General features: G+C 47.0%; 1 protein-coding gene across 3 annotated transcripts in view; it reads right to left on the reverse strand.

The window, feature by feature from the left end:
• The window catches only part of skap1 (src kinase associated phosphoprotein 1), a 95,353-nt gene that overhangs the window by 11,996 nt on the left and 55,578 nt on the right, over positions 1-27,779 (reverse strand). For 2 of the 3 annotated variants that reach the window (XR_003797192.1, XM_029247290.1), the window contains exons 5-11: positions 14,878-14,958; positions 13,702-13,785; positions 12,838-12,962; positions 12,459-12,522; positions 11,210-11,428; positions 8,062-8,115; positions 4,685-4,794 (exon numbers count right to left, since the gene is read on the reverse strand). Coding sequence is in view for 2 of the 3 variants with exons in the window: in XM_029247290.1 (XP_029103123.1) it covers positions 4,685-4,794; positions 8,062-8,115; positions 11,210-11,428; positions 12,459-12,522; positions 12,838-12,962; positions 13,702-13,785; positions 14,878-14,958 (737 nt within the window). In the remaining variant the exon portion in view is untranslated. Of the gene's footprint in view, positions 1-4,684; positions 4,795-6,638; positions 8,116-11,209; positions 11,429-12,458; positions 12,523-12,837; positions 12,963-13,701; positions 13,786-14,877; positions 14,959-27,779 lie in introns of those variants that run through there. The other variant, XM_018726316.2, reaches the window with a different exon arrangement.

Below are 27,779 nucleotides of genomic sequence, written 5' to 3' on the forward strand. Positions count from 1 at the left end.
GCACTGTGGAAGTGCAGGTCGGAATCCCCTGACACCCTTTGGTAAACATGGGAATTATTCTGAATTGTTATCTTTCCAAAAAATACCATTTTTCACAATCTCCACTTAAATAAGAGCAGAAGAGGTTGGAACGAAGGAGCTCCAGATGCTGTGTTAAGGAGAAGGAGACAATGCAAGGATTTCCTAAATTAACACAGTTATTTCTGCTTCTAGAACGTGTCTGAGAACCACTGTAAAATGGGAGCTCAGATCCAACAACCACCATGAGCATGGAGTATATTTGAGTGACATACTTTGCCACACACATATGACCCGAGGGTGGTGCCACCCGGAGAAAGGCAGCAGTGTTGAGGATTCCCAGGAGGGGAACGGCCGCCTGCCGTAAATCTGCACATTTCCACAGGGGCCCTGGGTGGAAAGGCCCGATGTGGCTCCGTTGACCTTTAGGGCCCGGCCCTTCGCTTCGAGGACCTAAGTGAGGAGGAGGGTGGTGGCGGGACGACCCGAGAGGGGCGGCGCCACACAGGACAACATTGTGCTCTGAGTGCGGAGGGTCCAGAAGAGGCACAGCGAACATTGTGGTCCCCATGTGATCCTGAGTGCTGCGTCCCTCGAGTCTCTGCTGCTCCGAGAAGGACACGGTGACAGCTGGGTAAGTTCACGGTAAACGGGTTAAAACAGCACAGCAAACACTCCTATGTGCTTCTGCCTACAGTCCAGGGGGACACTTCTCAAGGGGACATATGCCTACATTCCTGGACATTATTGGACATTGCTGCCATTACTATAAAGCTCCGTAAGCTGACATGCCACTACGTGTCACCATCACCAGGGGCATCCTGTCAGCTCTACGTGCAGATACCGTGTGACGTGCTAGACACGCGGACTGCGCTGCACCGCCATGACACCGTGCCACTTTGCTCAAGTCAGGTCATCTGTCAGTATTACCTGTCTCCTCACCTGCTCTCACGGATGTCCATCACACATTCATTTTTCTGTTTATCCGAGTGGTTCATCCTTACGCTAATGGGGGGTGGTCATGTGACTGACTGCTCAGTGATCATTTTGACCTGATAGCAACCGTGTCAAAAGTAGACAACGTGACGAAATAAGAGGATAAAACACTTTCATGTCAGTCCAGAACAACTGTGTCCAGTGTCTGTACTGCTGTCCCAGGACTTAACGAATACAGGGACCCTCATCGCGACATCAGCTGTCAGTCGACAGGTCCAGCGTTGCAGCATACACCCGCTCCTGCTCTTGTACCCTGAGCAGGGTACAGTGATGGGTGAATCGGCATAAGTAGCTCAACAATGTTAGTCATCTTGTAGAAAAGAGTCAGATGAGGGAATAAAGGTAAGTGTGAATGCGGGATGTGGAGTAAAGACGCCAGCTGGATGTTGGCATGAGCCCCTATTTCACGCTTCCCTGCAGGATGGCCTGTGAAGTAGCCAAGTGAGCGAGAGAGCGAGGGGGGTGGGGGGTGGGGGGCTCCACCACATGAACGCTGCAAAATCAACCTGGACGGGAGGACAATGAAAATGAGAGATCCGAGCGAATGCACAGCCTGTCTTCAGTCCCGTATTTATTTTTCCGCCTTTGCCTCGCCTGCTCTTACTTGCAAAGAAATGCATTTGTGCACAAGTGTACGCACGTGCACGCACGTGCACGCACACACACACACACACACACACACACACACACACACACACACACACACACACGATACCTGTTCTTCATTCATTCAAGAGCTGAAGATTTAATTTTCCGGAATCGGCCCTCCAGGAGCCGTCTGTTCAACTGCGTGACACGGAGGAGCCTTAGTGACCTGCTGCTCAACTGAAGGGGGGACAGTAAAGGCTCTGCCATCGTCTCCCCTCCTCACACTGCTTTACCTCACCATGTCCCTGGGTTTACACTGACATTTATCAGACACTTTTTTGCCAAGGTGAAATACAGTGTAAGATATACTACAGTAAACTACCTACATAGCTGTGTAACACACACACACACACACACACACACACACGCACTCACACACATTTTAGAGTCACCAGTTCACCTGAAACTCTTGTTTCTAGGAGGAAACCTACATAAACTTTGGGAGAACACGCAAACTGCATACGAGGGAAGACCGAAACTCACGGTCCAGGAGCTGTGAGACACCTGTGCTGACTGGAGTTGAGGCTTTGGGTAATTCCACAAGAGCCAAAACTTACAACGCGTGTTGGGAATCTGAAGAGAGTGTGCGTGGCTGTGAATATTTAAATGTGTGTTTAAAGGGGGGCAATGAATGAGCACATATGGTATTCAAGGTCCATCTGTCACACCTGCGGCAACGTACAACCGTCAGCTCTTCCACCTTAATTCGGAACTAGATGTGGAGCGTGTCGCAGCTCCGCAGACGGAGTTAGAGTCGAACCCATGTCCACATGCACATCCCAGTTTCCCCGTTGCTTTACTCTGGTAAACACAAAGTGTTTACTTTTTGGTTTTCTCTGGTATGATTTGCCCGGAAGGGGGGCAACCACTGGCACTAGGCCCCCAGGTTTATTTGCTCTCCTTCATCATGACTGGGTTTTTTTTGTTTTCCTCTCCTCAACTGCCCACTGCCTTGCATGTCGCACGCAGCCACACACTGTCCTGTCGTACGTGGTGTTTCTATCGCTCTTGACACAAACACACCGACACACTGAATTCAAATGCCGTTTACAGCTGTTTACTGAGTGACTGACCCCAGCCCCCAGCACGGTTATGGTCACGCACATACAGCCCCTTCCACACATCCTCCTACTGACGCTGATACCATCAGCGCATTACAGGTGCTCCAGGGCACCGTGTCGGCATCTGCCTTAAGTTGTGGCCCCGGAGCAGCTGTTCAGTGCTGGTTATTGGGGCGCAAACTCACACCATGCTGGTGCTCTCCCTTACCTGCGTTACTGACACCAGGTGTTTCTATAGCACTCTTGTTTCTGCAGGTCGATCTGCTGCTGCTGCTTCTCACTCGTCATAAATTGCCATACACATCACAGTCATCGCATTAACGCAACGCCGAGCTCCTGTCCTGCACGGGTCCGAATGGACTGCAGTGGTGCTGGGGTTGCCATCTTTCAGAGTCATGACACCAGCACCCTCATTGTGATGCAAAACAAATTAGGGATAATATAAATATCAATATAAATACAAAGATGCCCTTTGGCAGCAACACATCACAGTTTATGGGATCACAGACACAACGGCGAGCGAGCAAAGGGCAGTGGGGTGCTTTCAGGGGTGGGGGGGATCATGCACAGACAACGCCATCGGTGAGGAAAATTAAGGGCATATAAATAAGGGGGACGAGAGGGGCCGCGGAAGGCGACCCCAGGCACCTTTACGACGCTCACCTAAGGGGGAGTTCCGCCCCGCTGAGCAACTCAATTATCTCCGAGAAGCGCGGCCCTCATGCACGCGGAACCCGTGACACGTGTGGCTGCTGGGCTCCTCGCAGCCGCAGCACGAAGCAGGACTTTCGCTGAACTGAAGCAGCTTTACAGTGTCAAAATAAAAGCTCTGTTTTGTTTTTCACTTAAATTTGTATCGAAACGTATATGCTTTTTGTCACCAAGACAAATTCCTTGTATGTGTGAACATACTTGGCAATAAAGCTCGTTCTGATTCTGATTCTGATTCTTTTTTCTTCGGAAACATGGCCTATAAACCGAGTTGTGGAAAACCCTCTGCGTGAAAAATGATGCGAAAAAAGAACGAAATCCATGTGAAGCAGAAGGCTGTTTCTTGACATACTTTTTCTTCAGTTTTATACCAGAGACAACATCATATTATTCTTTTTAAGGATAGAATAGAATAGAAAATCTCACCAACATGTAGTTTTCCCTAATGATAAAATGTAGCTCATTTTCCAATCAATTTATAACTGCACTTTTCCATTGCTTTAAAAAAATCTTAATTTCATGTAACTACCAAATATTAGTGGTCACTCTAAGAATCATAAACATTGTGATAATTTGTTGACGTGTTATTTCTGACTGTACACTAGTGATGAAGTAATGGCACCAATACACTACATCTAGGACTTCAAATAAACAACAGATGTACGCAATGCAAGTATCAATAAATGTTATGCAAAGTACTGGTAGATACATGCAGAATTCTTACAATTATTACATCTCATTTTATATACATTTATGTGATGCTTTTCTCCAAAGCTACTTAGAGTGTTCACACTACTTACAGTTATTTACCCATTTATACAGCTAGGTAATTTTACTGGAGGAGTTTTTAGGGAGAGAACCTCAATCAAAATTGGCACCACTAACCACTACGCCCCCTGCTGCTCACACGTCACTCAAACTGTGACGCTCAGAGAGAATGGACTGGCAGCTCCATGGACTGTCGGAACACAGGAAGCACAAGATCTCGGTTCAGAGCCACCGGAGAGAAATAGGGCCGTTTGACCATTTTCATGGTGTTTTTAGTCCATTAGTCTAGAGAAGACCACAGAACCATCCGCACCGGACCCTAGACTCTAGACTTGGAGCTGCAGCTGGTTGTATTGTGTGACCACGGTTCCATTTGCCGCTTCTCTCAACAAACAGCTAACTGTGTCCACCCTGAGCTGCGGATGCTCATCAGTGCCGCGTGTTCGCAGTGTGTGTGGCGCTGTGGAGGTGTGTGAGCTCACCTTGCTGATGATGTGGATGAGGTCACCGCGCTGGAAGGCCAGCTCGTCCGGCTCATCTGGCTCGCAGTCCCATAGGCCCTGGTAGTAGCTGGCGTAGTCGACCGCCCATTCTGCAGGTCCAAGTGACATAAATACACACACATACACACACACACGAACTTAAGTGCATTGCCAGTGCATCCATACAGTGATATACACGTATAATTTGCCATATGATATTTATGAAAAACATTACTTGTTTTTTTCTAATGCATCATCCCTCCAATCTGTGCTCTTTACCGGACTTTTTATGTATTTATTACAAACATTACAAACGTTTCTGAATTTGAGCGCACTTTCTCACTGAGCATCCTGGGAATAAACACCACATGAGTTCGTTTGTTCCCTACAGGTGGATGCCTGTGCGCTTTGTTGTGAATATTTACAACATTAAAAATCAAACTAATCTGAATAATTTATTACGAAAAGGAATTATCTTTTACATCTAAAGTTTTTAGTCTGATATTCCTTCCTTTCTCCTCACCATACATAAATACATACAGGCAGAAATACAGAGAAACGCTGTCTGTAAAGTATGTAGGTATATATGTACAGTAGAAATGTACAACACTGTGTTTTGAGGAATTTTGATTGTACTTTCTGATGAGACAGAACTCAAACGTGTTTTTGGGTAATTTACATTTATTCATTTAACTGACACTTTCCTCCAAAGTGACTTACAGTGTTAAGGTTATAATTATTCACCCATTTATACAGCTGGGTAGTTTTTACTGGAGCAATTGAGGGTAAATACAGTATGTCACTCAAGGGTACTACAGTCAGGGGTGGGGATTAAACCTGCAACCTTTGGAACCAAAGGCAAGCGCTCTAACCACTACGCAACCAGCTGTCCTGTTCTATTCAGTTTTCAGTGAACTTGTGTTCTGCTTGGGTTTGTTAGAACCCCTCCATCCCTCAAGAAATAACAGTACAAAATCAACAGATTTCCAGGAATGAATGAGGTTTGTAATCCGACGGACTGATGTCAAAGTGTAATCAAGACACACGTACGTGACAGGAATTCCTGAAGTGCCTTTTTACACAACTGTGGGGACAAAAATTAGTCGATGGGATTTCGAGAAGTAAACAAGAAGTAGACGTGTGTGTGTGTGTGTGTGTGTGTGTGTGTGTGTGTGTGTGTGTGTGAGAGAGAGAGAGAGAGAGAGAGAGAGAGAGAGAGAGAGAGAGAGAGCAGGAAGCAGTGCAGCTGGTGGAGCCCTGGTTGCTCAGAGCCACCCTATGCTTGCAGCTGCCCTCATTAGTGCTATGAAATATTTAGATGTCCACACCGCAAAGCGTCCCTCGGTAAAACACGGCTCAGGAAGCACTTGTCTGGAACAGGACAGACTCAGGCACGTCCAACTCCGCTTAATTCCTCGACAAATTCTACTGTTTGTGCCTCGATCGGTGTAACTGGTGGAGAGGTGTCTCCAGGAGCAGGCCAGGCAGCGCTGTGCCGTCTACTCTGAGATGGAGACACGTCCCCAGGGCCGCCGAGCCGCACTGCGGCCGTCCAGTGTGTGTTGACATGTGTGTGTGTGTGTGCTCCACATCTGAACTTATGGGGATCGAGCCCAGTGGACACATGTGAGTTGCCTGTCCACAAACACACACACACACGCACACACACGCACACACAGCCGATATCACATTTCTGGACAGAAAAGTCATTAAGAAACAAGCGACAGGGCTTTTTCCATCCTTACAGTGAACGCACGCCCAGCTGTGGGGGGTATCTTCCATGTCGCTCCCTTCCGACCCGCTTTGCACCCTGACTCAACTTGTCCCTTGCGCTCGACCCCTCGAGGCCTCGTCACCCAAAGCAGGTCGTGAGAGTTCAGCTGGAACCCCACGGTTGCAACCCTGCGCGCTGAACAAATGGTAACCAAACCGTCTGTCCAGCGGGCGTTCAGGCTTTCGGAGGGGCAAATTACACACTGACCGGTGAGCAGTGAAAAGAGGGGCGGGTCCGAAACACACCGCCCAGGGAGGTATGTGTGTGACACGTATGTACAGTATGTATGAGAGGTTGATTATTTCTTCTGCCAAACTTACTATTCTGCTACGGGTTGTTTATAAGGGCACATGAAGCGAGCTTGAAGCCGGAGCCCCTCCCGCTCTCGGCTTGAGCTGCCGGGGTTCGAGCGCTGCGGACCGCACGAGTTGTCCCAGAAAAACAGACACGGGAAACACAGAACTGAGGCCTCAGTTCCTGCCGCTGCAGTTCACACGCTACCGGAAGTCGGAGACACAGCGCGACGACAGTTTTGTGCTTCAGGAACCAATAGCGATGCGTGTGTGTGAGTGCGTAGGGCGCCTCGCTGCAGCAAGGTGCTCGGCATCACCGTGAGCTGTGCACGTGCGGAAGGGCGGGGCGCTAAGAGGAAGCAGCCTTGCGGAGAGCGCCCAGCGTGTGACATATTTAAAGACCCCCAGGGATGCCGTGTCTCAGTTGGCAGGAAAACACTTCACACCACCTGTGTGTCGAGGGACCGATGAAAAGGATTTGGCCGCCCAAAGAAATCTGTTAAAATTCATTAACGTCTTCGCTACACTGCGAAATATCATCATGTTTCTTCCGGAAAAATATCCCATCGTGTGCGAGATCATGGATGTGAGAGTCCAAGTCGTGCAGCTGACCTTGTCTTGAAAACCGGTGAAGGTTCAGCTCAACGGTTTGTTCTGTAATGTGGGAAATAATGTTTCTGTTTTCCTTTTGGATCCTTAATGTTTTATTCTGGGATCTCAGAACATTCTAGCGTTAAATAAACTTTATATAAAGTCTTTTCGTGTTTTCTGCACTCCTATAATTTTGCATCAGTTTACGTTCCTGCGGAGTGTTCCGGAAGGAGGGTCATGGAGGACAATGTCCCTAGGAATGGGTCGGTCGCCAGGGGTTGGGGGTGGATGTGCCAGTGAGATAAAATATAAAATAAACCCCCAGCAGTAAGGGGGGTTGAAACACTGATGGGGCTGATGTGTGCTTTGGGCCTGTTGGTCCACAGAAGACGGTGATGTGAGGACTCTGGGAAGTGGGAACGTCTGGAAGTGCAAACAACATATAGTAATTGAGCAAATAGTTTAATTTTCCAGTCTTCCGAGATTCGGTCGGATTTCGGGAACAAATTAGATACCGGTGGTTAGTGTGTGTGGCAGGAGACTACATGTGCAGAGTGATGGAGGGGGGAGATATCGGCTGTGTGGAAACTCATGGAATGAATACGATGAAGGTGACGACGATGATGGTGACGACGAAGCTGGGGATGATGACGGTGATGACGGTGGTATTTGCTGTGAGCTGATGGTGCTGCTGCCGCGATGCTGTGCGACTCCCTCACCTGACCTCTGGCCCTTCTCAGCCGCCTCATCGCTGCCATTGGCAAAGTCGTCCTCTGCAAGAGAGTCCAGAGAAAAGCTTCACAGTTGAACCCATTCTTTATATATGCAAAATATATGTACATTGCAATACATTCTGCTCATACAGTATTGCTTTATTTATTTGTCCTGTGTTATTTAACACCTCATTGGCTCATTACAACGTATCAAGTACAATTTTAAATAAGATTTTTCAAAATGGTAATGTTTTTGTGCTGTGTGTTTAGTCGTACGCTTGATTTTGTGTGAAAATCCTTTCAAATATTGAAACAAGTTGATTCTTTAACAATTTCGGTTTCATCCTGTTCATTAACCAATCGCTTTTATACGACGCCAATGACAGAGTGATGCACTGCTCTGTCTCGTCATTCCAGTACGTGGTCACTCTAGGACCAGTCATGCGCAAGTGAACTGGGGATGTGGAGCCACAGGCGGCGCTGTCCTGCGGTCGACCGCACGAGCTCTGGTTACGGGCGTGGCCCCCGGTGCTCTGGGACCCGACACCGATATCCAGCCGCTTCTGCTCCCACATCCATCCTGCTGCTGTCAGGCTGCCGGTAAAGCGGCGTCCCCGCAACTCTATACACGCGGCTGTGTAACGTTCGCTCAGCTTCCTGGAACGGCGGGTCGAAAGCAGCCTCAGCGGTCGCCTTACAGTGACCGTGCAATACGACCGCATCCGTGCGTTCGCACGGCGTGAATCCAGCTCAAACTCACACGCGCGCACACACACACACACACAGGCCTTGTGTTCCGTTCTTCTTTGCCCGTAGCCCCCCGGTTCTCTTTTCTCCCGTCCTGCCGCCCCACTGACACTAAGTTTCAAAGTGACTTTATGATGCGGGGCCCCTAATGGAGATTTATCACGCTGTCATTTCTGTTTTCTCTCTGTAACGAGAAGAAAGTGGCGGAGCGCTGCCGACGGCCGTTCGCACCCACGGCGTCTCATCGAGCCGAGCGCCCACCGAAAGTGTCAGTCATGATCTCGGGGGACGGCGCCCAAAAAGACCTCCATTCATTATGGAAGCAGCAGTTCTAAGAGTGCGTGTGACTGTCGCATGCCTCGAGCGTATTAAACTTCAGCTTTAATAACGACACGCACGATACAAATTAACGCTGGGTTCCGTAGCAGCGGCGCAAACAATATATATATATGAACCCGACCAAATAAGCATCATGGGAAGCTGGGTGTTTACCGTGGAGCCCCAGAAATGAAAGGAGCTGAGCTACAGATTCTTTCAACAATCTTAATTGGACAGCTTTCTGTTTCTGCTCTGTGCTGCAGAACACAAGTGTCAGTTGTCCAGGGAGACTCAGAGCTCATTCGCTGCCGAGCTGCACGCGGAAACACTGACCACTAACCACTAACCCTACCCCTAACCCTAACCCCAAACTCGGAGCCCATCCCTGAAGTGCAGGGCACTAGGCTAAGCGGGACACACTGACGGGATGCTAATTCACTGCCCGAGCATTTAATCAGAATTATAAACAAATAGTGATTAATTAATTATTAAGAATTAAAGAGACAACATATCATGTGATTACTTTCTACTGTATTTAGCAATAAAAACCAAAAGCTGACCTACGGCATCGGAGCAGCGCCGTGTCACGGGTACGAGCGAGTGCCGTCGAGCACCAGGCCCCAGGAAGAGCGAGACGTTCCAATATAGCAATTTGATTCAATTTTCCACTCAATAAAATGAGCTCATTTCCACAGTCCCCCGTAATTGAACCCCTTTATGTGCTTGTCCCATGGAAATTGGAAAAATTTATCACCTGGAAAATGTTATTTTTTTCCCTGGCTGTATGTTTTTAAAACTTCATTAAAATGATGAGCAACTAGGAAATTAATTTGTTAGCATTTGCATAGTAGAAGAAAACGTTCCATTTTGGAACGGCGATGTGGTGCTTCACCTTTGCCGCGCTGGATATTTCGTGAGAAAGCATAAACTACATCTTTATTTTGTCCCACGTTTTACACCGTTGTGCTTCTCAGGGTTTCTTGTCATCTCCAAACACCTGGTAATAAAACTGAGCCATTCATCATTTTGGAAATTAACAACCCAGCAAACTTAATTCTCTGACCTGGGGAATCTGTGTTTGTATAAATGCTGAATGTTTGTGCAGTATCTCACTATTATTATCATCTCACTCTTAGCATAGCACTATTATTATCTCACTATTATTACACCACTATTAGTATCACACTATTATCTCGCCGTTATTAGCTTATCCCTAGTGTGTTGCTTTAATCTCATTAGTATTTCAATTCATTTCTAAGGGGGTGTGGTGGCACAGTGGGCTTGATTGGGTCCTGCTCTCTGGTAGGTCAGGGGTTCAAGTCCCGCTTGGGGTGCCTTGCGATGGACTGGCGTCCTGTCCTGGGTGTGTCCCCTCCCCCTGCAGCCTTGTGCCCTGTGTTGCCGGGTTGGGCTCTGATTTGCTGCAACCTTGCTTAGGATGAGCAGTTTCAGACAATGTCTGTATTCTCTGTCTATTACTATCTTTTTATTAATATTTTGGTATTATTATCTTCATATTATCTTACTGTTTTTTTTACAAACTGCACTGTATGTTCTATGCGGCACGGATGTCCAAAGAGAAATGGAATTTCGTTCTCCTCTATGCGTAACTCGCATATAGGCAGAATGACAATAAACTTGACTTTGACTATTATTGTCTTACTATTAGTGTCTCACTTTTATTGTTTCACCATTAGTATCTCACTATTATGATCTAGTGTAAAAAAACAGGTCAACTACTGACCGCTTTGGCGGAACTACTCTGGAAAATGAAAACGATGTCTGTTCCTCCCTTCTGCGGTGCTGCGGTGGTGGGACCCTTCTCATGATCCCTCGCCAGGCTGTGCGGTGTGTGTGTGTTTGTGTCGTTCTGTTTACGTTTTAGTGCTTGCTGTGTACTGAGTCAATTCCCTCCTGTTAAAGACGGTTCAGTTGCTGCAGTGGGTTACTGTGAGCTTCTTAGTTGGTTATCTGAGCAATGTTTGGCTGCTCAACTCCAGTTTGTCTCATGTTCCGTTCCATTTCGTACGTTGGGAAGGAGGGGGGGCGGTGGGGACTACGGCTCAGTGCCTTTGCTGCGGCCCGTTACCTGGCAACACCTCGTAGATGTCGTCGTCATCGTCATCCCTGTCCTCCTCTCGGCTGCTCTTCCGCTCCTCCTGGCTGCCAGCAGGGGGGAGACTTGGGGCAGGGGCAGGGCGGGTGTTCGACTGGACGTTCCCCGTGTCGATATCATCGTACGTTTCTTCACCTTCGTCCTCCTCATCTTCCTCATCGTCATCAAACGGAATGAAGCTGGAATTCAGGTCTGCGGGGGAGAGGAAGGAGCGAAAGTGAGCGTTCCATCGAGCTCATTGGCACCGAAAACATGGGAAGCCGTCTCCGGAGTGTTGAAAAATGACCCGACGTGACAAGGAAAAGTGATGAAGCGTCTTTCCGAAAATTGTCTGCTGAATTTCTCTGTAGGGACCATTAAAAAACAGACGAGCTCCTGCAAGCTGCGAGCTGCTGCTACTGCGCTGGGGTGATTGGTACCGTTCCCCCCAGGTACTGGGCAATGGGGGGTGTCCCCTGAACGTCTCGATGTCCTTACAGCCATCGCCGTCCCTAAACACCCGCACAGCATGAAGAGCCATCACAGATGCGGTGCTGATGCTGCTCAGAGGAGGGACACATGAGAGGCATCTGCCCTGCAGCATCAGGCCCTCATGAGGCCCAGAAGTGAGACCGGAGGCCCATCGTTGGCGAAGGATGAGCGAGTGATGCTCGCAGAACCTCAGTGACCGGACAGCGTGGATGGAGGATGGCGCTGATTGTGGGCGACTGCGGCACTGAAACACAGGCTATCACATCCCCCCGATGTCTCGCAAGATCAATAATGCACACGGATAACCAGAAAGTTCTCCAATCAATTTCCGGAAAACTGTGCAAGGGGGGCAGGTGGGGGGGGGGGGAGTAGGCGGAGCAGGATGGTGGTGGTGGTGGGGGGGGGTGTGAGTGATGAAGGATATGAGCAGCTTTTCCAAACATCTCATTGGATGCTCCATGTAATTAGACACTTGTGATCCTTGTCACCGTGAGACTTTTTACATAAAACTGAGAAGAAGATGAAGACGAGGATGAAGATGAAGATGCCGCAGATCATATTTGTTAAAGACATGCAGAGATAAATTGTACAAAACGTACATTTACAAATGAGAACAGCCCCACAAAAAGTGTGACGGCAGGGCAGAAACACACACACACACACACACTTACTGACAGTGAAACACTAATACACTCAGCTGCACTACGGTAATTAAGAGTGGCTGCAGAACAGAGGCACTGACTGCTCTCACCCTTCAGCACAAACTTAATCTGGTCCACCCACTCCCTGGCCTCCCGTGGGCTGCTGGCAGTGAACTGGGGACGAGAACAATCATCATCATTATCATCATCTTCTTCATTTTCGTTGTTGTCATCATGGCTGAGAGCAAAGCGGAGAAACTGCACCGTGACTCTCAGAGCCCGTGTTAAACACACAGGTGCTGTTCAGAACGTTTCCGATCACTACCTTCATCAAGGTGCTTACCCTGACCTGGTACAGTAAAAATTACCCGACTGTATAAATGGGTAAATCAGTGCAATTTGCTTTGGAAAAAAGCCTCTACCAAATTAATACATGCAAATTAGGTTTATTCCTTCATCAAATGCTGCACTCTTTTCTTCCGCGCGAACCTGATAGGAGCGCCGTCCAGGGGCACTCAGCTCAAAGCAGGCATTCTTCCTGGAGTCCTTGCGCAGGTTCGAAACCAGCTCCACGCTATAGCCGTTGATGTGGAAGGAGCCCTTCTGTTGCTTATCTGGTGGAGGGCAGACAGAGTGAGACTCAGGGGAAGAGGAAAGTGACACTGCTGACACTGCAATGTGATGCTGCAGACAAGAAGAACTTTACTTCTAAATATACAAATTCTCCCAGCATACAGGATGTAATAAGGCTGTGAAAGGCCTTGGGCACTCTGAATTTTCAGCAACGGTTAATTTTCACTTGCGTATGACATTTGAACAATGTGTGAAGTGCAACAGAGACGGAATTTGTTTTAGATTCAAAAAAGTTGTTCATGATTCTTTTGTCCAATTTCTTCCATTTTTTGCCCAGATAACAAACCCAACACTGCCTTGTACTAACCCACTAACCCTAACCCTAACCCACTAACCCTAACCCTAACCCTAAGCCTAACCCTGACCCAACCCTAACCCACTAACCCTAACCTTAACCCTAACCCTAACCCTGTACTGAAGGACCAGTGTGATCAGGACTATAACTCAAACACATCTGCAGGACATGTTCTTGGAGCCTCAGCAAAGGTGCAGCTCTTTGTACCCACAGTGATGATGGACATGGTGAAAGTTCACATTCCCACAGTTACATATGGTAAAAGTGGAAGAAATTCCTTCTCTGTTGCACTGCTCTCTTCCATGTGACTGAGACCTGAGGTTAAGAACAACTCCAGCAGCTCAAGGTCTTTTCAGACATTCTCCTGTACTTGTGTGCAAAGAGATGCTGAAGCCGAGATGCTTGGTGCCGATGCCGAAACTCACCCTTTTCACTCCCAAAGTAGTAAAATATGGTATTATTGAGGACACACCACCGTTTCTGCCACTCCGCACCAAAGAAACTGTGATCTGAGAAAAACATGGAGCTCATATTAATGACAGAAAGAATGATCTCTCATCCTGCAGTGTCTCTTAGAGAACATATGGTAGAAACTCACAAAAACACATTTTTAGGCACATAGTGCAAAAATTAATACTGTTCGTGTCCAGTTATGTAGGCAGGCTTCCGATCCAACCGGACAGAGTCACAGAAAATTAATATTAAATGTCCTCCAGAATGACTTTAAACAATGTTTACAAAGAGAAGTGCCATAAATGCAGTTCTTTATACACTTCCTCTGAATTTACCTTCATTCTGAGCAAGAGGAAATTATTAGACTGTAGAACCATGTTATTATAGCAGCATTTCGTGGTATTTGCACTTTGTATTTCATATCTTTAACTGAATGTTGTCATATAAACTTTCACCCAGAATTCCAAGCACTTTGGGGAATTTTTCCTCCGATCATAATCATCATAACGACAACAATAACAACAACAATAATAATAATAGAAAGTACTGTATGAAGATTTTTCTTGATGATTAAGGAATGTGTTGTTTTTCCAAGTTTTGTTTATGTAATATTTGATTGCCTTCTAATAATAAGTAATTATATCGAACAGCATTTCTGTGCCTTGAGGTTTTATCGGTAACTTCACGCAGGTTCGGGAAGGAAATACCGCGTGGTTAATTATTCATTAGCTTATTATGTCTTCCCAAAAGCAATGATGTGGTAAACAATAAACTACCGTTCAGCTGGTTTATCACTGCAAACTGCACACTTGAACAAGTTTACGTTGAAGCCATCGGCACCGTTAGGATCTTTTCTTCATGTTTTTTCCATGGTGTAGTGGCAGTGACCACAGTATTACTGTGTTATCATGAGATGCAGGTTTATTATCAGGTGTGTATGTCACATACAGGCTTTGGCAGCCCAGGACAGTTGATGTGAAATGATTACATTTGTGAGCATTTGCCCGCAATCCCAGCGTTCAGGTGAAACAAGGGGAGAGCAGCAAACCGAGTCTTTTTCTTCAAGCCTGGAAAAATCCAGCACTGATGTGAAAGAAGCTGCATTTGGACTATACCTATTTTGACATGCAAAAGCAAGGTTTTCTTACCCCTCCGTTTCTTTTCCAAAAAGCCCTGTTTCAGGATGTTGCTGAGATCCTGAGCCGCCACAATGGGAATCTCTTCAAAGTCTGTAAAAGAGACACGTTGGCAACTGTTACCAACACATGGCAATAACATGCTGTCTTTATGAAGTGTCCACTTCTGGGACTGATCTCCCTTCTGCCTTCTTTCTGCTGCTTTGGAGGAAACATCAGATCTTTATTTGTGAAACAAACTGAACAGTATGAGGACACAGTAAACAGGAAACGCAGCACAGTTTCTCTCCTGTAATCAAGAAGAGTCTTTTATTAATGTGTAAAGGTGTACATGTGGTTTCGTGGGTTTTCTGTGTATGTTCTCAGTTTCGGCCCTGATCTAGTGGAATGGGCTCCCTCTGTCCCTCGGAGCTGCTGAATCCCTCTCAGCATTCAAGAGTCTCAAACCCATCTCCTTCAGACCTCCACAGGTTCACATCACACTGTCGGTCCTCATCACCTCTGCGGTTCCTCTTGGCTCTATGTGCAGCAACTCATGTGGAAACGGTGGTTCGAGTCTCTCATTCACACACTTTCGTTTACTGTGAACTGAAAGTCACTTTGGAGAAGGGTGTTCACTAAAGGAATAAATAACAGTGTAAATACCAGTCCACTGTATTCCCTCTGCCCTGTTATCCAGAGCACAGTGTTTGGGTGATGCCTCTGAATACATCCCAGCATGCTTTGCTCCACGACACTAAATCTTGAGCAGACGGTGGTCTCCCTACTGTGGCGCAGACAAGGCAGGAGTCACAAAGAAAGACCCGGAGACATAATTCACCAAGTTGTTCTACCTTGTCTGTCTCTCCCTGAATCAGCGCATGAATATCGATGAATATTGCATGAGCTGAGTGTCCTGAGCTGCGGGCGGCTGCTGCTGGGAAACACGCGGCCCGTTCCGCACGCGCTTTTATTTAGACGCTACAGCGGCGAGGCCCACCAGGGTGCGGGACAAGAAGCCGCCAGCCTCATCAGTATGCGGAATGCAATGGAAATACCGCGGGGAGGAAGAGGAGCAAGAGGAGGGGCTCAGCATGTGACACCGCGGCTCAACCGCCTTCGTATCACAGTTCCAACACTTTCGAGAACATTGCCAACTGGGGGGAGACACTTTTCTCTCAACTTTTTTTCTGTTTTTTCAAAGACAGATGAACAAAGCTGGGACACACACAGAAACACTATCTGGACGGGCACATGTAAGGTGCCGCTTTCTAAATCTGAAGCAATAATGTCGTAAGGTGTGTGATTTGTTCTACAGCGTAACCGAGACACAGTTTACAGACTGGTCAGTGTGATGTCCACACTTGAACATTTTTTGTTGAATTTGGCAATATTTACATTTATTTATTCAGCAGACGCTTTTCTCCAAAGCGACTTCCAATGAACTCTCTGTCGTGTTACCAGCCCTCACACCTTATTCACCAAGGTGACTTACACTGCTAGATGCTCTACTTACACTGGGTCACTCATCCATACATCAGTGGAACACACTCTCTCTGTGTCACTCACACACTATTGGATCTGGAGTGCCCCCCCCCCCCAGAACAATGGCCTCAGAGTCAGTGAAGGGCCGTGGGCACCACGTTGTTACTGCCACACTTAGAGGTGTTTTTGCGGAATCACAGCGATTTGGACTGAAAACACACATCGCTCTCACACACGTTATCACGATGCCCTCCTACAGGGGTAACACGTTCGTTAGCGTCGCCCCCGACACACCCCTTGACAGAAGAACATTAAAAGTGAGCCAAATTCCCCAAGAGTCTCCCCTAGTTTGAGCTCTTGGTTGCCATGGCAACAAAATGCCTGTCCTGAAGTGAACTGGATGATTATGATATTTGGGTGGCCTGCCATCATCTTCAAGCTTTCTCATCACGTGGGATATTTCAGCGTCCTCTCAATTTCGGTCACCTTTGCTATATCTCAGAGCATGGCAACAGACAACGCCGCTGCCCTCCCTTCCTTTCACTTGTTTGTTTGTTGTTTGTTTGTTTGTTTATTTAGGGAGCTCTGACACAGCTAGGAGTGTGGTTCGGGCTGAGACGGGCCACCTCCTGATCTGCTCAAGCACAAAAAGGAAAAAATGAACAGCGGAAGAATAAAGCAGCCGAAGAAAGGCCTGTTCCGCTTGGACAGCAGGTTATTTCATAAAGCCGAAGAACTCGCTCCACGTTGCTCTCTCTAATGGCCTCAAATCCATCACAGGCGTAATAGCTTGTTGCACCGAGTCGCGCGAAACGCTGCTTGTAAGTAATAAATGTACCAATTAATGTGGTAAATATGGGTTCATTTACAACTTAAGTGTAAAAATAAAAAAGTACTGATAAATATGTTATTAACAACCTACACATGATAAAAATGAAAGCCCGGTACACAAAATATTATGTATAATTTCCGAGGTACTTTTATTGGACACTAAATTATACTGCGGTATACTCAGTTGGACTCGGGTATTTATTGACTTTGCTGTGGCCACCGGACACACAGTAGCGCAGAAAAAGCTGTTAACGTCCTTTATACACAATGCTGCCAAAACCACATAGTGAATGCAATGCAATGCAAGCTCACACACACACACACACACACACACACACACACACACACACACACACACACACACACACACACACACACACACACACACAACTGAAATAAACAGAACAAACGCTTGTGGCTCAGTTCCTCTTCATAGTGAGTGCAGACAGCAGAAGGGAGTCGATCAGCTCTAAACACACACCACAAGCACGTCTCACGCTCAAAATCCAAAGTCCTGCTGTTGCGTACTGTAATTCTGCTGTACGGATACAGGTGCTACAAACAGCTGGAAGAGCGACACAAAGTTATTCACCTTGCAAAGGAAAAGTCTTCGCAGGCCCTCATGAAGTAACTTTACCCCCGTTTACCATAAGCTTCCTGTAAAGATTCCCTTCTGCCTTTTTCTAGCCAGCATTTTCTTGGTCTCGGCGGTTTTCGGGACCCGTCGCGGTCAGAAATGAACCACAGGCATGCCGTGCAGCAAGACGTGGTGAGCTGGGGCGGATTCTTCCTCCGAGGGGTTTTTACCGCTTTGAGAGGGTAACACACACAGAGTGTCTGAAAACCAGCTGACAAACAGTGATAATCGGGCAGTCTTGTGTACATTTTCATGCTGCCAACAGTGTTGAGGCCTGGAGGTAGTGCAGCGGTTAAAGCAGCTTCCCTTGGACTTAAAGGACAGGTTTGAACCCCATCTCCTGCTATAGTGCCCTTAATCAAGGTACTCGTCTTCATAAATAATAATAATAATAATAATAATATGTCATAATTACAGTTTTTAAGCGTTCAGTGTTAACGCTTCCAAACCTGCCTGGTGTCTCTGTTTCCTGTGGGCTCAGAGAGGCCGGAACATGGTACCGTACTATGGTGAAGGCACTTCACATGTCACCGGAAGCTGTCATCGATCAACTCCTGGACAGGCGTATTAATAAGTGACCTGAGAAGAGCTTCGTATGGAGTATGTTTTTGAAAACAAGCAAAATATGAGTGGACAAGAAGAAGATAAGAATTCTAATTAACAGAGGGATGATTAATTATTCTGCTCGCCATCAACTTTTAATATAATTCCGTCCACCTGATATGAAAGAGCCCATATGGCTGCAATCACTCACTGAGCCTCACTTGTCTGACCGACGTGAGTTACGTTCTTAACTATTTTTTTAATGTAATTTGTTATTTCCTCTCCTGTGTGGAGACGAGTAATGGAAATATAAAAGCGAACGCAATTCAGCACAGCGAACGCAGCGCTCACAAAACATGGTTGCATATTTGCACATAACTAGTGTGGCAACAGCAGCTGGTACAGTGGTTAGAGCCCCTCCCTTTAGTCTTGGAGGGTGCAGGTTCAAATCTTCCCTCCAGCTGCAGTGCCCTTGATTTGAAGAGATATGGTAAAAATTACCCATCTGAATAAATGGGTAAATCAGTGTAAATAGCCCAGTGATGTACATCACTTCAGAAATGCCTGAGCTGCAGAAAAACAGTATTTCTGTGCTAAACTCTCCCCCTCCCATTCTCAAGCAAGTAAACAGAGCTATGTTGACCAGGTGCAAGTCTTACAAACACATGCGGGCAGCTCTGCTCGCCCATTCAGACCGACCTTGGTGGGACAGAGGACATAAAGGGACATTTTTGCTGGAGACGCCGGTGTGTCGCAGCCACATGTCATCGGCAGGCAGGTCAGGAATGCCTGGCATCGCAGCAGCTGCTTCTCAGGACACCTCTCCTTCCCCTGTTTGCGCGGTGATGAAGGAAGGACTCGGTGTGGCCCCGTGGAGGCCTGCAAGGTTGTGGACAGTGGGGCGCTGGTCACAGCCCATTGACCAACCCAGTGAATAAGAGTGCACTTTCCTCAGCGTGGGACACAGTTAGATGATCCTCACATCCTGCAGCGAAGCTCAAGGGGACGTCGGCCGTGTCGGCCGTGTCTGCTGGTCCCTGTCACCACCTTTTATGGGCCTCAGTCCTGCTCTCCTTTTAGAAGCAGGAAGCGTGTAGTTGGACAAGGGGCCACGCAGGGACAAACAAAACTTTGTGGATAAAGTGCATCAGTTAAGGAACTGACTGTTGTACCAACTGCACAAAACCTTATTCAAGGTTCCCTATTAAGTCTTCAATACCTAGATACTGTTAGGTGTTTTTGTTGTTTTGGAAACCCGAACCTTCTGTATGGATTTCAATAAATACTGGAAATGATCAACTGGCCACATTGATAACTGATAATAACTGAGTTGCTTTTCATTGATAATTTCATATAACAATTAATTATTTCAGTAATTCATTAATTCAAACATTTGAAATATTAATATGAATAAACTCTGACAGTAACTGAGAGCTGTTCCTTGCCGTCTGTGCGCCACAATGATGGTCTCCATGTTTCTCCACGCTCAAGCACCAACTGCAGGGCTGCAAATATACGGGCCACAAGTTACACAGCTTAGATGGGAAGAGATGAGTGAAGGGGGTGTGAGTTCCACATTTCCCACATAGCTGATGGTGGGAGCGACGATATGATGGATGTGGACACGCGAGAGCAGGAGGTCACAGCCTTCTTTTGTCCCTCAGTGACCCATCTCACGAGGAACTGAGCAGCTCAACGCCAACAGCATCCACCTCCAAACCCTCTTCCCTTTCATCTCGTGATCTTCTCTTCATTTCGGCCTCTGTGTGCAAGCGAACACCCAGACCTCCGGGGCCTTTCACACCAGGTCTTCACCGCAAACCCCTGGACCAGCTTCTTCTTGACACCTCAAAGGGTGCAAACCAGGTGGCATCACCTGCAGTGGCCTGAAGCGTCTCTTTGATGAAAGGACAGTGGGACAGATTTTGGGTAGATTATCACGAAGGAAAGGAGCTGGATGCATGAGGTTAACGAACTGATGCCTCATCTCAGATGTCCTCTGTAACTGGGTCAGTTGTCCAGGTGAGCGGGATCCAGAGGTGGAAGGCCACGCCCCCTTTAACTGTGAGGAAGAAGACGAGTCCCACTGAGTGCATCACTGTTCATCCTTCATCTGCCTGAGCCGTCACAGGAGGAGGAGGAGGACAGGGGGACAGACAGGTGGCTCCATGATGTAAAGGCCGTCCATCATCACCTGGACGCCCAACTCCTGAATCAGTGACTTATCCTTTCTGACCAGGCATGTTTTCCCAGCAACATTGAACCTGATCTTCTGTCTTTGGCTCCGTGACAATGATCTCAAGTATAATTGCTATCACACACACACACACAGCACTTTGGTGGGGAACATGACTTCACCTGTTACCTTGACTTGTAAGTCACAAGTGAGACCACGTTTGGAGAGCCTGAAGCTCAGCACTTGGCATTTGTTCAGATCTCAGCACGAACGAATGAACAAGTGAACAAGCAAACGGTTCCATCTGTGCAGCTCAGAAGGCAGAGACACAGATGTGTTTTTAGATTAACTACAGACCGTTAGTCACTGGACAAATACTAGTGTGTACATGTGATCATTCAGATCAGTTAAACAACTGATAAAACAACTCATGGCCCAGAACAAAGTCAGGGTTCGAAGCCTCACACAGGCTCAGCAGCAGCCTCAGAAGCGATAAAGAAACAAGAGATAGGAATTAAAGCCCTTTTCGAACCCTAAGTGGAAAATGAGTGAGCAGTGACCTCAAGGTCACTGATGGTCATGGGGTCTGTGAGGGGAATAGGGCTGCACCTTATAACCAACTACCTTCTCCCCATTAGTCTGGAGCACTAGGGCGCACTGGTGGGAAAACCTTTCAATCATCTATCAAAACAACACAGCTGGATTTACATTCCCCACAGCGCTTTCCTCCGACGCAGCCATAGCATCCCCTCAGCATCCCGCATGGTCCAGACCCAAAGTGAAGGCGAGTGGGTGTTGAGTACTGTACTGGTAATTCGTACTGGGGCTGTTCTCTTCTTAGTAGAATTTCAGTGTATATATTGAATGTAGAAGTAATGTACTGGACAGCAGGTGGCGTAGTGGTTACAGCTACCTACCATTCAAAAGACTACCATTGATCAAGGTACTTTGCCTGAAGTGAGACAGTAAAATTAACCCGCTTTATAAAAGGGTACATTAGTAGCGCAAGACTATTAAGTCTCTGGAGAAAAAGCTAAACTAATGAAAGTAAACAAATAGTTATCTTACGGTAGCTTCAAAGAAAGAGAAGGAACATTTTTCTCCATGGAACACAAAACACATCTGACTGCGGGGGCGGACGGGCTTTGATGTTAATGAGTGAAGAAGCGTGTTTGTTGGTGAGTGAAGAACCGTGGGGCGATGAATGATGAATGATGAATGATAAACGGTGAGCAATGTTTTCGAGTGGGGGACTCCATCACCTCTCTTACTTTGACTTGACCTGTGGCTGGGGGGCAACAATGGGAGGGTGCTCAGGGTGCGAGGTGACACAATACATGTGCTCACACACTTGAGGTGTGTGAAAGTGACTTTTGAACTTCACTAAAAACACAATTTGCTTTACAAGGATCATTATACCTCCACATTGTCCTAGATTCTGGTTTTTTATTTTGAGTGTATCAATACAGAGCAAAATACATCAATAAATATAAGTACATAGCTGCACATATGCAGAGTATTATTATTACTTTATTATTATTTGATTCCAAAAATGGCAAAATATGTCATGCATCCACAGTAGGTATCAAGTGAAGGGTTCAACAGTTTCCTACAGATTTTGAACACACCATGGGGAGAGAAGAGGACAGCATCTCGTGCAGCGGTCACTCGGTGCATCAGGGTACGTTCCCACGGTAACTAGGGTGATCTTTACCACTCACAACCACCTCAGGCTGACATCACGCCTGGTCCATCGCTTGTCTCCTCGCTGAGCTGAGTTTCGCTGTGCATGAAACCTGAATCTGTCCCGTCACTCTGGTAGATGGACACTTGAGCACTGACCTCTGAGCCTTGTCTGTGTTCGAAACACCAGAGCGATAAGAGCAGACAGTCAGCAGAGGTCAGCGGGACACAGGGTCACTGACAAAGCAGCTGACAAGAGGATCAAAGCTGAAGCCGGAAAAGAACATCTGGGGTCCAAGCTGATGGCCAGAATTTACTGAGCTCTTTAAATAGTTATGGTCAGAATAGTTATGAACTCGCCACACGTGTAAAGGGGAGGAAGGTTCTAAGGGTCAGGGATGCTGCTAACACATCCTCTTCATCTAGTCATTTATAAGTGGTCGACTGGTGCAGAACGGATCCCTTTTAAACAGGACTGTTTCTCACTCTCGGTTGCTTGTTCACAACTTTCCACAAAAATAGCAAACGTGGGGTTGTACTGTAATCTGTGTACCCTCCACAGGGTAGCACTGTAGCCTTAAATTTCACACACTTCAACAGTGAACTCGCTGCTTGGCCCCCTCTCATGCATATTCATGGTGGACCACACCCCCTAAACTCCTACTCCCCCCAGTAAATCTGTCTTCACAGGTGGTGACACTAAAACGGTCCTGTCCAATCAGAGCCGGCGTTTTTTACATTAGGCAAATGACATCACACTGCGTATGCAAACCTTGTCCTGTTCGTACCTTGACAAACAGCTTTGTTGAGCTCGGATTATAAGAAGTTTTCGGCAAGGGCCCCCAAACCCATAATAAAAACAACAACTAGAGACCTTGGTTCTGGTTCTGGATTCAAACATCAACCAGAACTGTACTTGCAAACATTCAACAAACAATTAAAACCAATGAGAAGCATGAGAACAAGTAAGGAAAGTGTAAACGAGGCTAAACAGAGTGACGCGGTACACTGCGCGGGGCTCAGGACACGCTAACTGTTTAAGTGGTCTTTTCAGCAGCACTATACGGTCACTTCGACTGGGAACTCTGCCCACCGCAAGAACATCATGCTGCGGCTTCCTGGCCTTGTATACCTTCGGTCTGGCCACAGGCCTCTTCGCAACACTTGGGGCATCTGGAGGCATCTACTGAGTGTCTAGCAAGCATCTACTGAGCATCTACGAGCGTCTACTGAGGGCCTAGCAAGCAGCTAGCGAGCATCTGCCAAACACCTACCGAGCGTCTACTGAGCATCTACCGAGGGTCTGTTGAGTGTCTACTAAACATCTACCGAGCGTCTACTAGGCATCTACTGAGCATATACAGAACGTGTACCGAGCGCCTACCAAGCGGCTCCCGAGCATCTCCCAGGCGCCTACCGAGCACCTACCAAGTATCTACCGAGCGTCTACCAAGCCGGGGTCACGGGACTTCAGACAACTTAGCAAGGAGCAGAAGAGGGGCCACAGCAGCACAGGGGCCTCTGGAGCTGTCAGGAAACCGACATCCTGGGCTGTGAGCCATCAGCCCCCATGTGACAGCAGGGCGTACAGAAAAGTTTACCTGTATCAGAGCATCTTTCAAACAAATCAGTGCTGGATTTAGGCAGCAATAACTGCCGAAAGCCATGAGTGCTGGGGGGTGACTCTGACTAGCTTCCAGCTGAGGGAGACAAACCAGAACAGGGGCTGTGTGAGTGACACAAGGGGAGACACAGAAAAGCGCACGAGTCCCTAACTCATAGCATCTAGTAACATAGGTACAACACTGTAAACACGGTAAAATGGTGCAAGACTGTTGGCAGCTGTAATGTAAACAGAAACGGTGAAAAGATGATTTAACTCTGCAGTTCGGTGCGATTCAGTAGAGGCTCAACGCTCTTGTGCAGGTTTTTATCATGCTGCTTTTCATACAACTGTAAATTGTGTTATTAACTATTCATTGTTTAGCTGCCCCCCCATCACAATCATGCAGAGACATGTTCAGGTGCGCATGTTTCTGTCCCTGGAGCAGGAATCCATTGACTGCAGCGTATCTATGAAATACAGCCTCATTTTTTAGTGTGGCCGCAACGCAGAGTCATAAGGGCACCATGCGCTCCCGTTGGCATGACGACACATCCACCGCTCGACTTGCAGGGAGCTTCACTCACGTGCAGCATGAAGCCTTGATCAGAACAGAGTACAGAAAATCATAGTTCAGTTCCTACTCAAATTAGGTTCACATGAGCGCTGCTTCATACATCAGCATTTTCTCCGAGTGCCCTTGACAGAGACCAGTTTGTAAAGTAAGATGTTTCTGCAGTTTTTACAGGAATCGCCGGATGGAACGCAGATGGTATTCTAAGCACCGCAGTGCTGCAGAAGGTGTGCATCAGTTACCAACATGTCCGGGAAGAACACGGCATGATATTCAATAGGGGCCGTGGTGACAGATTTTTCTTTCTCTTCTTCATAATAATCAATCTTTTTTTCTGAGTGTGATTGATTACTGGACCAAGAAATTGTACACATGTAGAGTAGAATCGTTCCATCACATGTGTGCTGGATGGCGTGGTATGGCCCAACTCGGAAACACGCTACACCCCACAGTGTCGCACACAGAAGAGCTCACATTGGAGCACGATAAAAGCACAGCACACGCAAACTCAGAGGGCATCAAAGTGGGCTAAGCGAGATAGAAAACCCTGAAAATGGACTCCGTGTGTAAAATGGGGGAGCATCTCAGATTCGCTTTTCGATGAGATAGAATCGAGGGAAACACGGAGCATAACAGAATCAAAACACAAAAATACCCGGACATTTATGCATTTTTTTAAATACAGATTTTCTCATGACTTTCCATGAAGTGTTTTTCATTTATTTATTTTCTGACCGCTTTCTCCACAGCGATTTACACTGATTTACTCCATTTATACAGCAGGGTCATTTGTACTGTATCAGTTCAGGGTAAGTACTTCTATCAGCAGTACGACAGTAGGAGCTGAGATTTGAACCTGGCTCCTTCGGCTGGAAGCTCAAACCACCACGCCACCTGCTGCCTCTTTTAACATAATTTCTTGACGTGTTGCAGATGTAATTAAAGAATGGTTAAGTTTTCAAGGTAAAAAAGACACTGTTGCGATGCAGAGGAATACGCCATACAGCTATGAGCTCTTCCACTGCTCGGCACAATGCAAACCTTTTAAGTGCTGGAACCCGAGCCCAACAAACCCAAGTGGCCTGCGGGGCTAAGTCTCGGCCGGGAAGGGAAGGTATTGATCTGGGCGCACTACTCAGCCAGGAGCCACCGCTGACCTGGCGTGGCATGATGGACGAGCGCTGTCTCGCCTAACGAGAGCGGGAAAGGCCGAGGAGCGAGGACACGCCACTGTCCCAGCAAGCAGCGCATTAGTCACACGCGTATCATGCCGGAGCCCCGGGGCCAATACCAAGCACCTGCTCCTGAACCGCTGTGACCACTTTGTGAACAACGAAATGCAGAAGCTGATCCAAAAAATGTGTTTCTCACATGAGCCTGGATTGCATGACTGAGCAAAGGTTTGATCCCTTCTCTGTCTGCATGTTCTCCCTGTGTCTGGGGTGGTTTCTTCCAGGTGCTCTGGTTTCCTCTCACAGTACAAAGACATGTGGTTCAAGTGAGCAAGCTGTGATGCGCTGTGTGTTCTTACACCTTTTTATCATGGCCAGCATTAAGATGTTCAACAATTTGTGCAACAGTAGCTCATCTGTGGGATTGGACCGGGTGGGCTAGCCTTCGCTCCCCACACGCATCATTGAGCCTTGGGCACCTATGACCCTGTGGCCGGTTCACTAATTGTCCTTCTTTGGACCACTTTTGGTAGGTACTAACCACTGGGTGGCAAAAGCAATGGACAAAGACCAGTGACTCATGGCTACACAGATTTATCCCCGTGCCATCCTCTGAACCACCTGGAAGCCAGCGACACCGACACTGCTGGGAGCACCTAAACCGATTATGCAAAGGGCATGGTCGATTCAGGGCACATGTACAAAATGAGACTAGCAGACAGCCCTGGATGCCCATGTGGAGAGTAGCAACAAACCGCAAAACATCTGCTGGATTACTGCCCCACGTACATGCCCACATCAGTGGATTTGACGAACATCGATGATACAGATGTTAAACTTTGGCCACATGAAGCCAGTTTTACAGCTTAAAGCTTGCCCTATGTTGCTAAAGATCCGTTTTTGCTCATACGATAAATAAAATAAATCTGATCAAGGAGGCACGGGATAAAAGGTCAGCTCAGACACTCCTGAGTGTGGACTCTCCATAAGAGCAGCTGCAGCACCTCACCTGAGTTCTTTACCTGTGTGTTATTCTCCTGTTCAGCTCCTGAACCCTTTGCTCTTGTTTTCCTGGTTCTGACTCCTGCCTGCCTCTCTGAACGACATTTGCTCCTCAACCGACCTGTGCCTGTCCCTGACGATCCTCCAGTCTGCCCTGCTACTGCATTTGAGTCTGTTGGCTGGATTCCCAAGTTCTGCCATGACAGCTCTGACCCAGTTGTCTAGCCATCACAATTTGGCCCTTGTCAAAGTCGCTCAGGTCCTTACGCTTGCCCATTTTTCCTGCTTCCAACACATCAGATTCAAGAACTGACTGTTCACTTGCTGCCTAACATATCCCACCCCTTGACAGGTGGCACTGTAACAAGATAATCAGTGTAATTCACTTCAATTGTCAGTGGTTTTAATGTTTTAGCTGATTGGTGTACTTCATGGATTCTTTTATTTTACTGTTATTCTGTGAATGCTGATATTTTTTGTAAGATCCTTTATGGTTGTAACCTACCCAGTGTATCTTTTTACACACACACTGGCTGAAGCCACCTGTCCCGAACAGGGTTGCAGCAAACCGGAGCCTAACCCAGCAACACAGGGCGCAAGACTGGAGAGGGGAGGGGACACACCCAGGACGGGACACCAGTCCATCACAAGGTACCCCAAGCAGGACTCGAACCCCAGACCCACCAGAGAGCAGGACCCGGCCAAGCCTGCAGTGCCACTGCGCCCCTTCGTGTATTTTTTTACTTCATTGTAAATTGCTTTGAGAAGCTGATTTTAAATGTGCTATTATTATTATTATTATTATTATTATTATTAGAGCACTTGCTAAACAAGCAATTGTTATTGTAACACTCGCAATCATTCTCTGCTGAGCTATTCTTACACTGTCAACTGCAATAAAATAGCTAATAAAATCATGCAAAGCCATACATTATTTTAATGTCCTTTAAGCGATTTTTACACACTTCATCACTTCAGGTGTAAAGAGGGAACCTTTACTGCATGTTAATAATCAATAGTAATAAACAAGTTAATAATCACTGTACATCACTGTGATGAAGCAGGTGCTTCACACGTATTAAAGGCTATGTTGTCGTAAGAACATGTAGAAGTAAAGGGAATGGTAGGAAAACTATGTAATGCTATTTTGTTACACGGCACATAATATTGCAACTGTGAAAAGGACTAGAAATGTGCTTGTACAGAGACAAACAAACATTCTTATGTAC

The sequence above is a fragment of the Scleropages formosus genome, chromosome 21 (genome assembly GCF_900964775.1).
Source record: "Scleropages formosus chromosome 21, fSclFor1.1, whole genome shotgun sequence".
NCBI classification, from domain to species: domain Eukaryota; kingdom Metazoa; phylum Chordata; class Actinopteri; order Osteoglossiformes; family Osteoglossidae; genus Scleropages; species Scleropages formosus.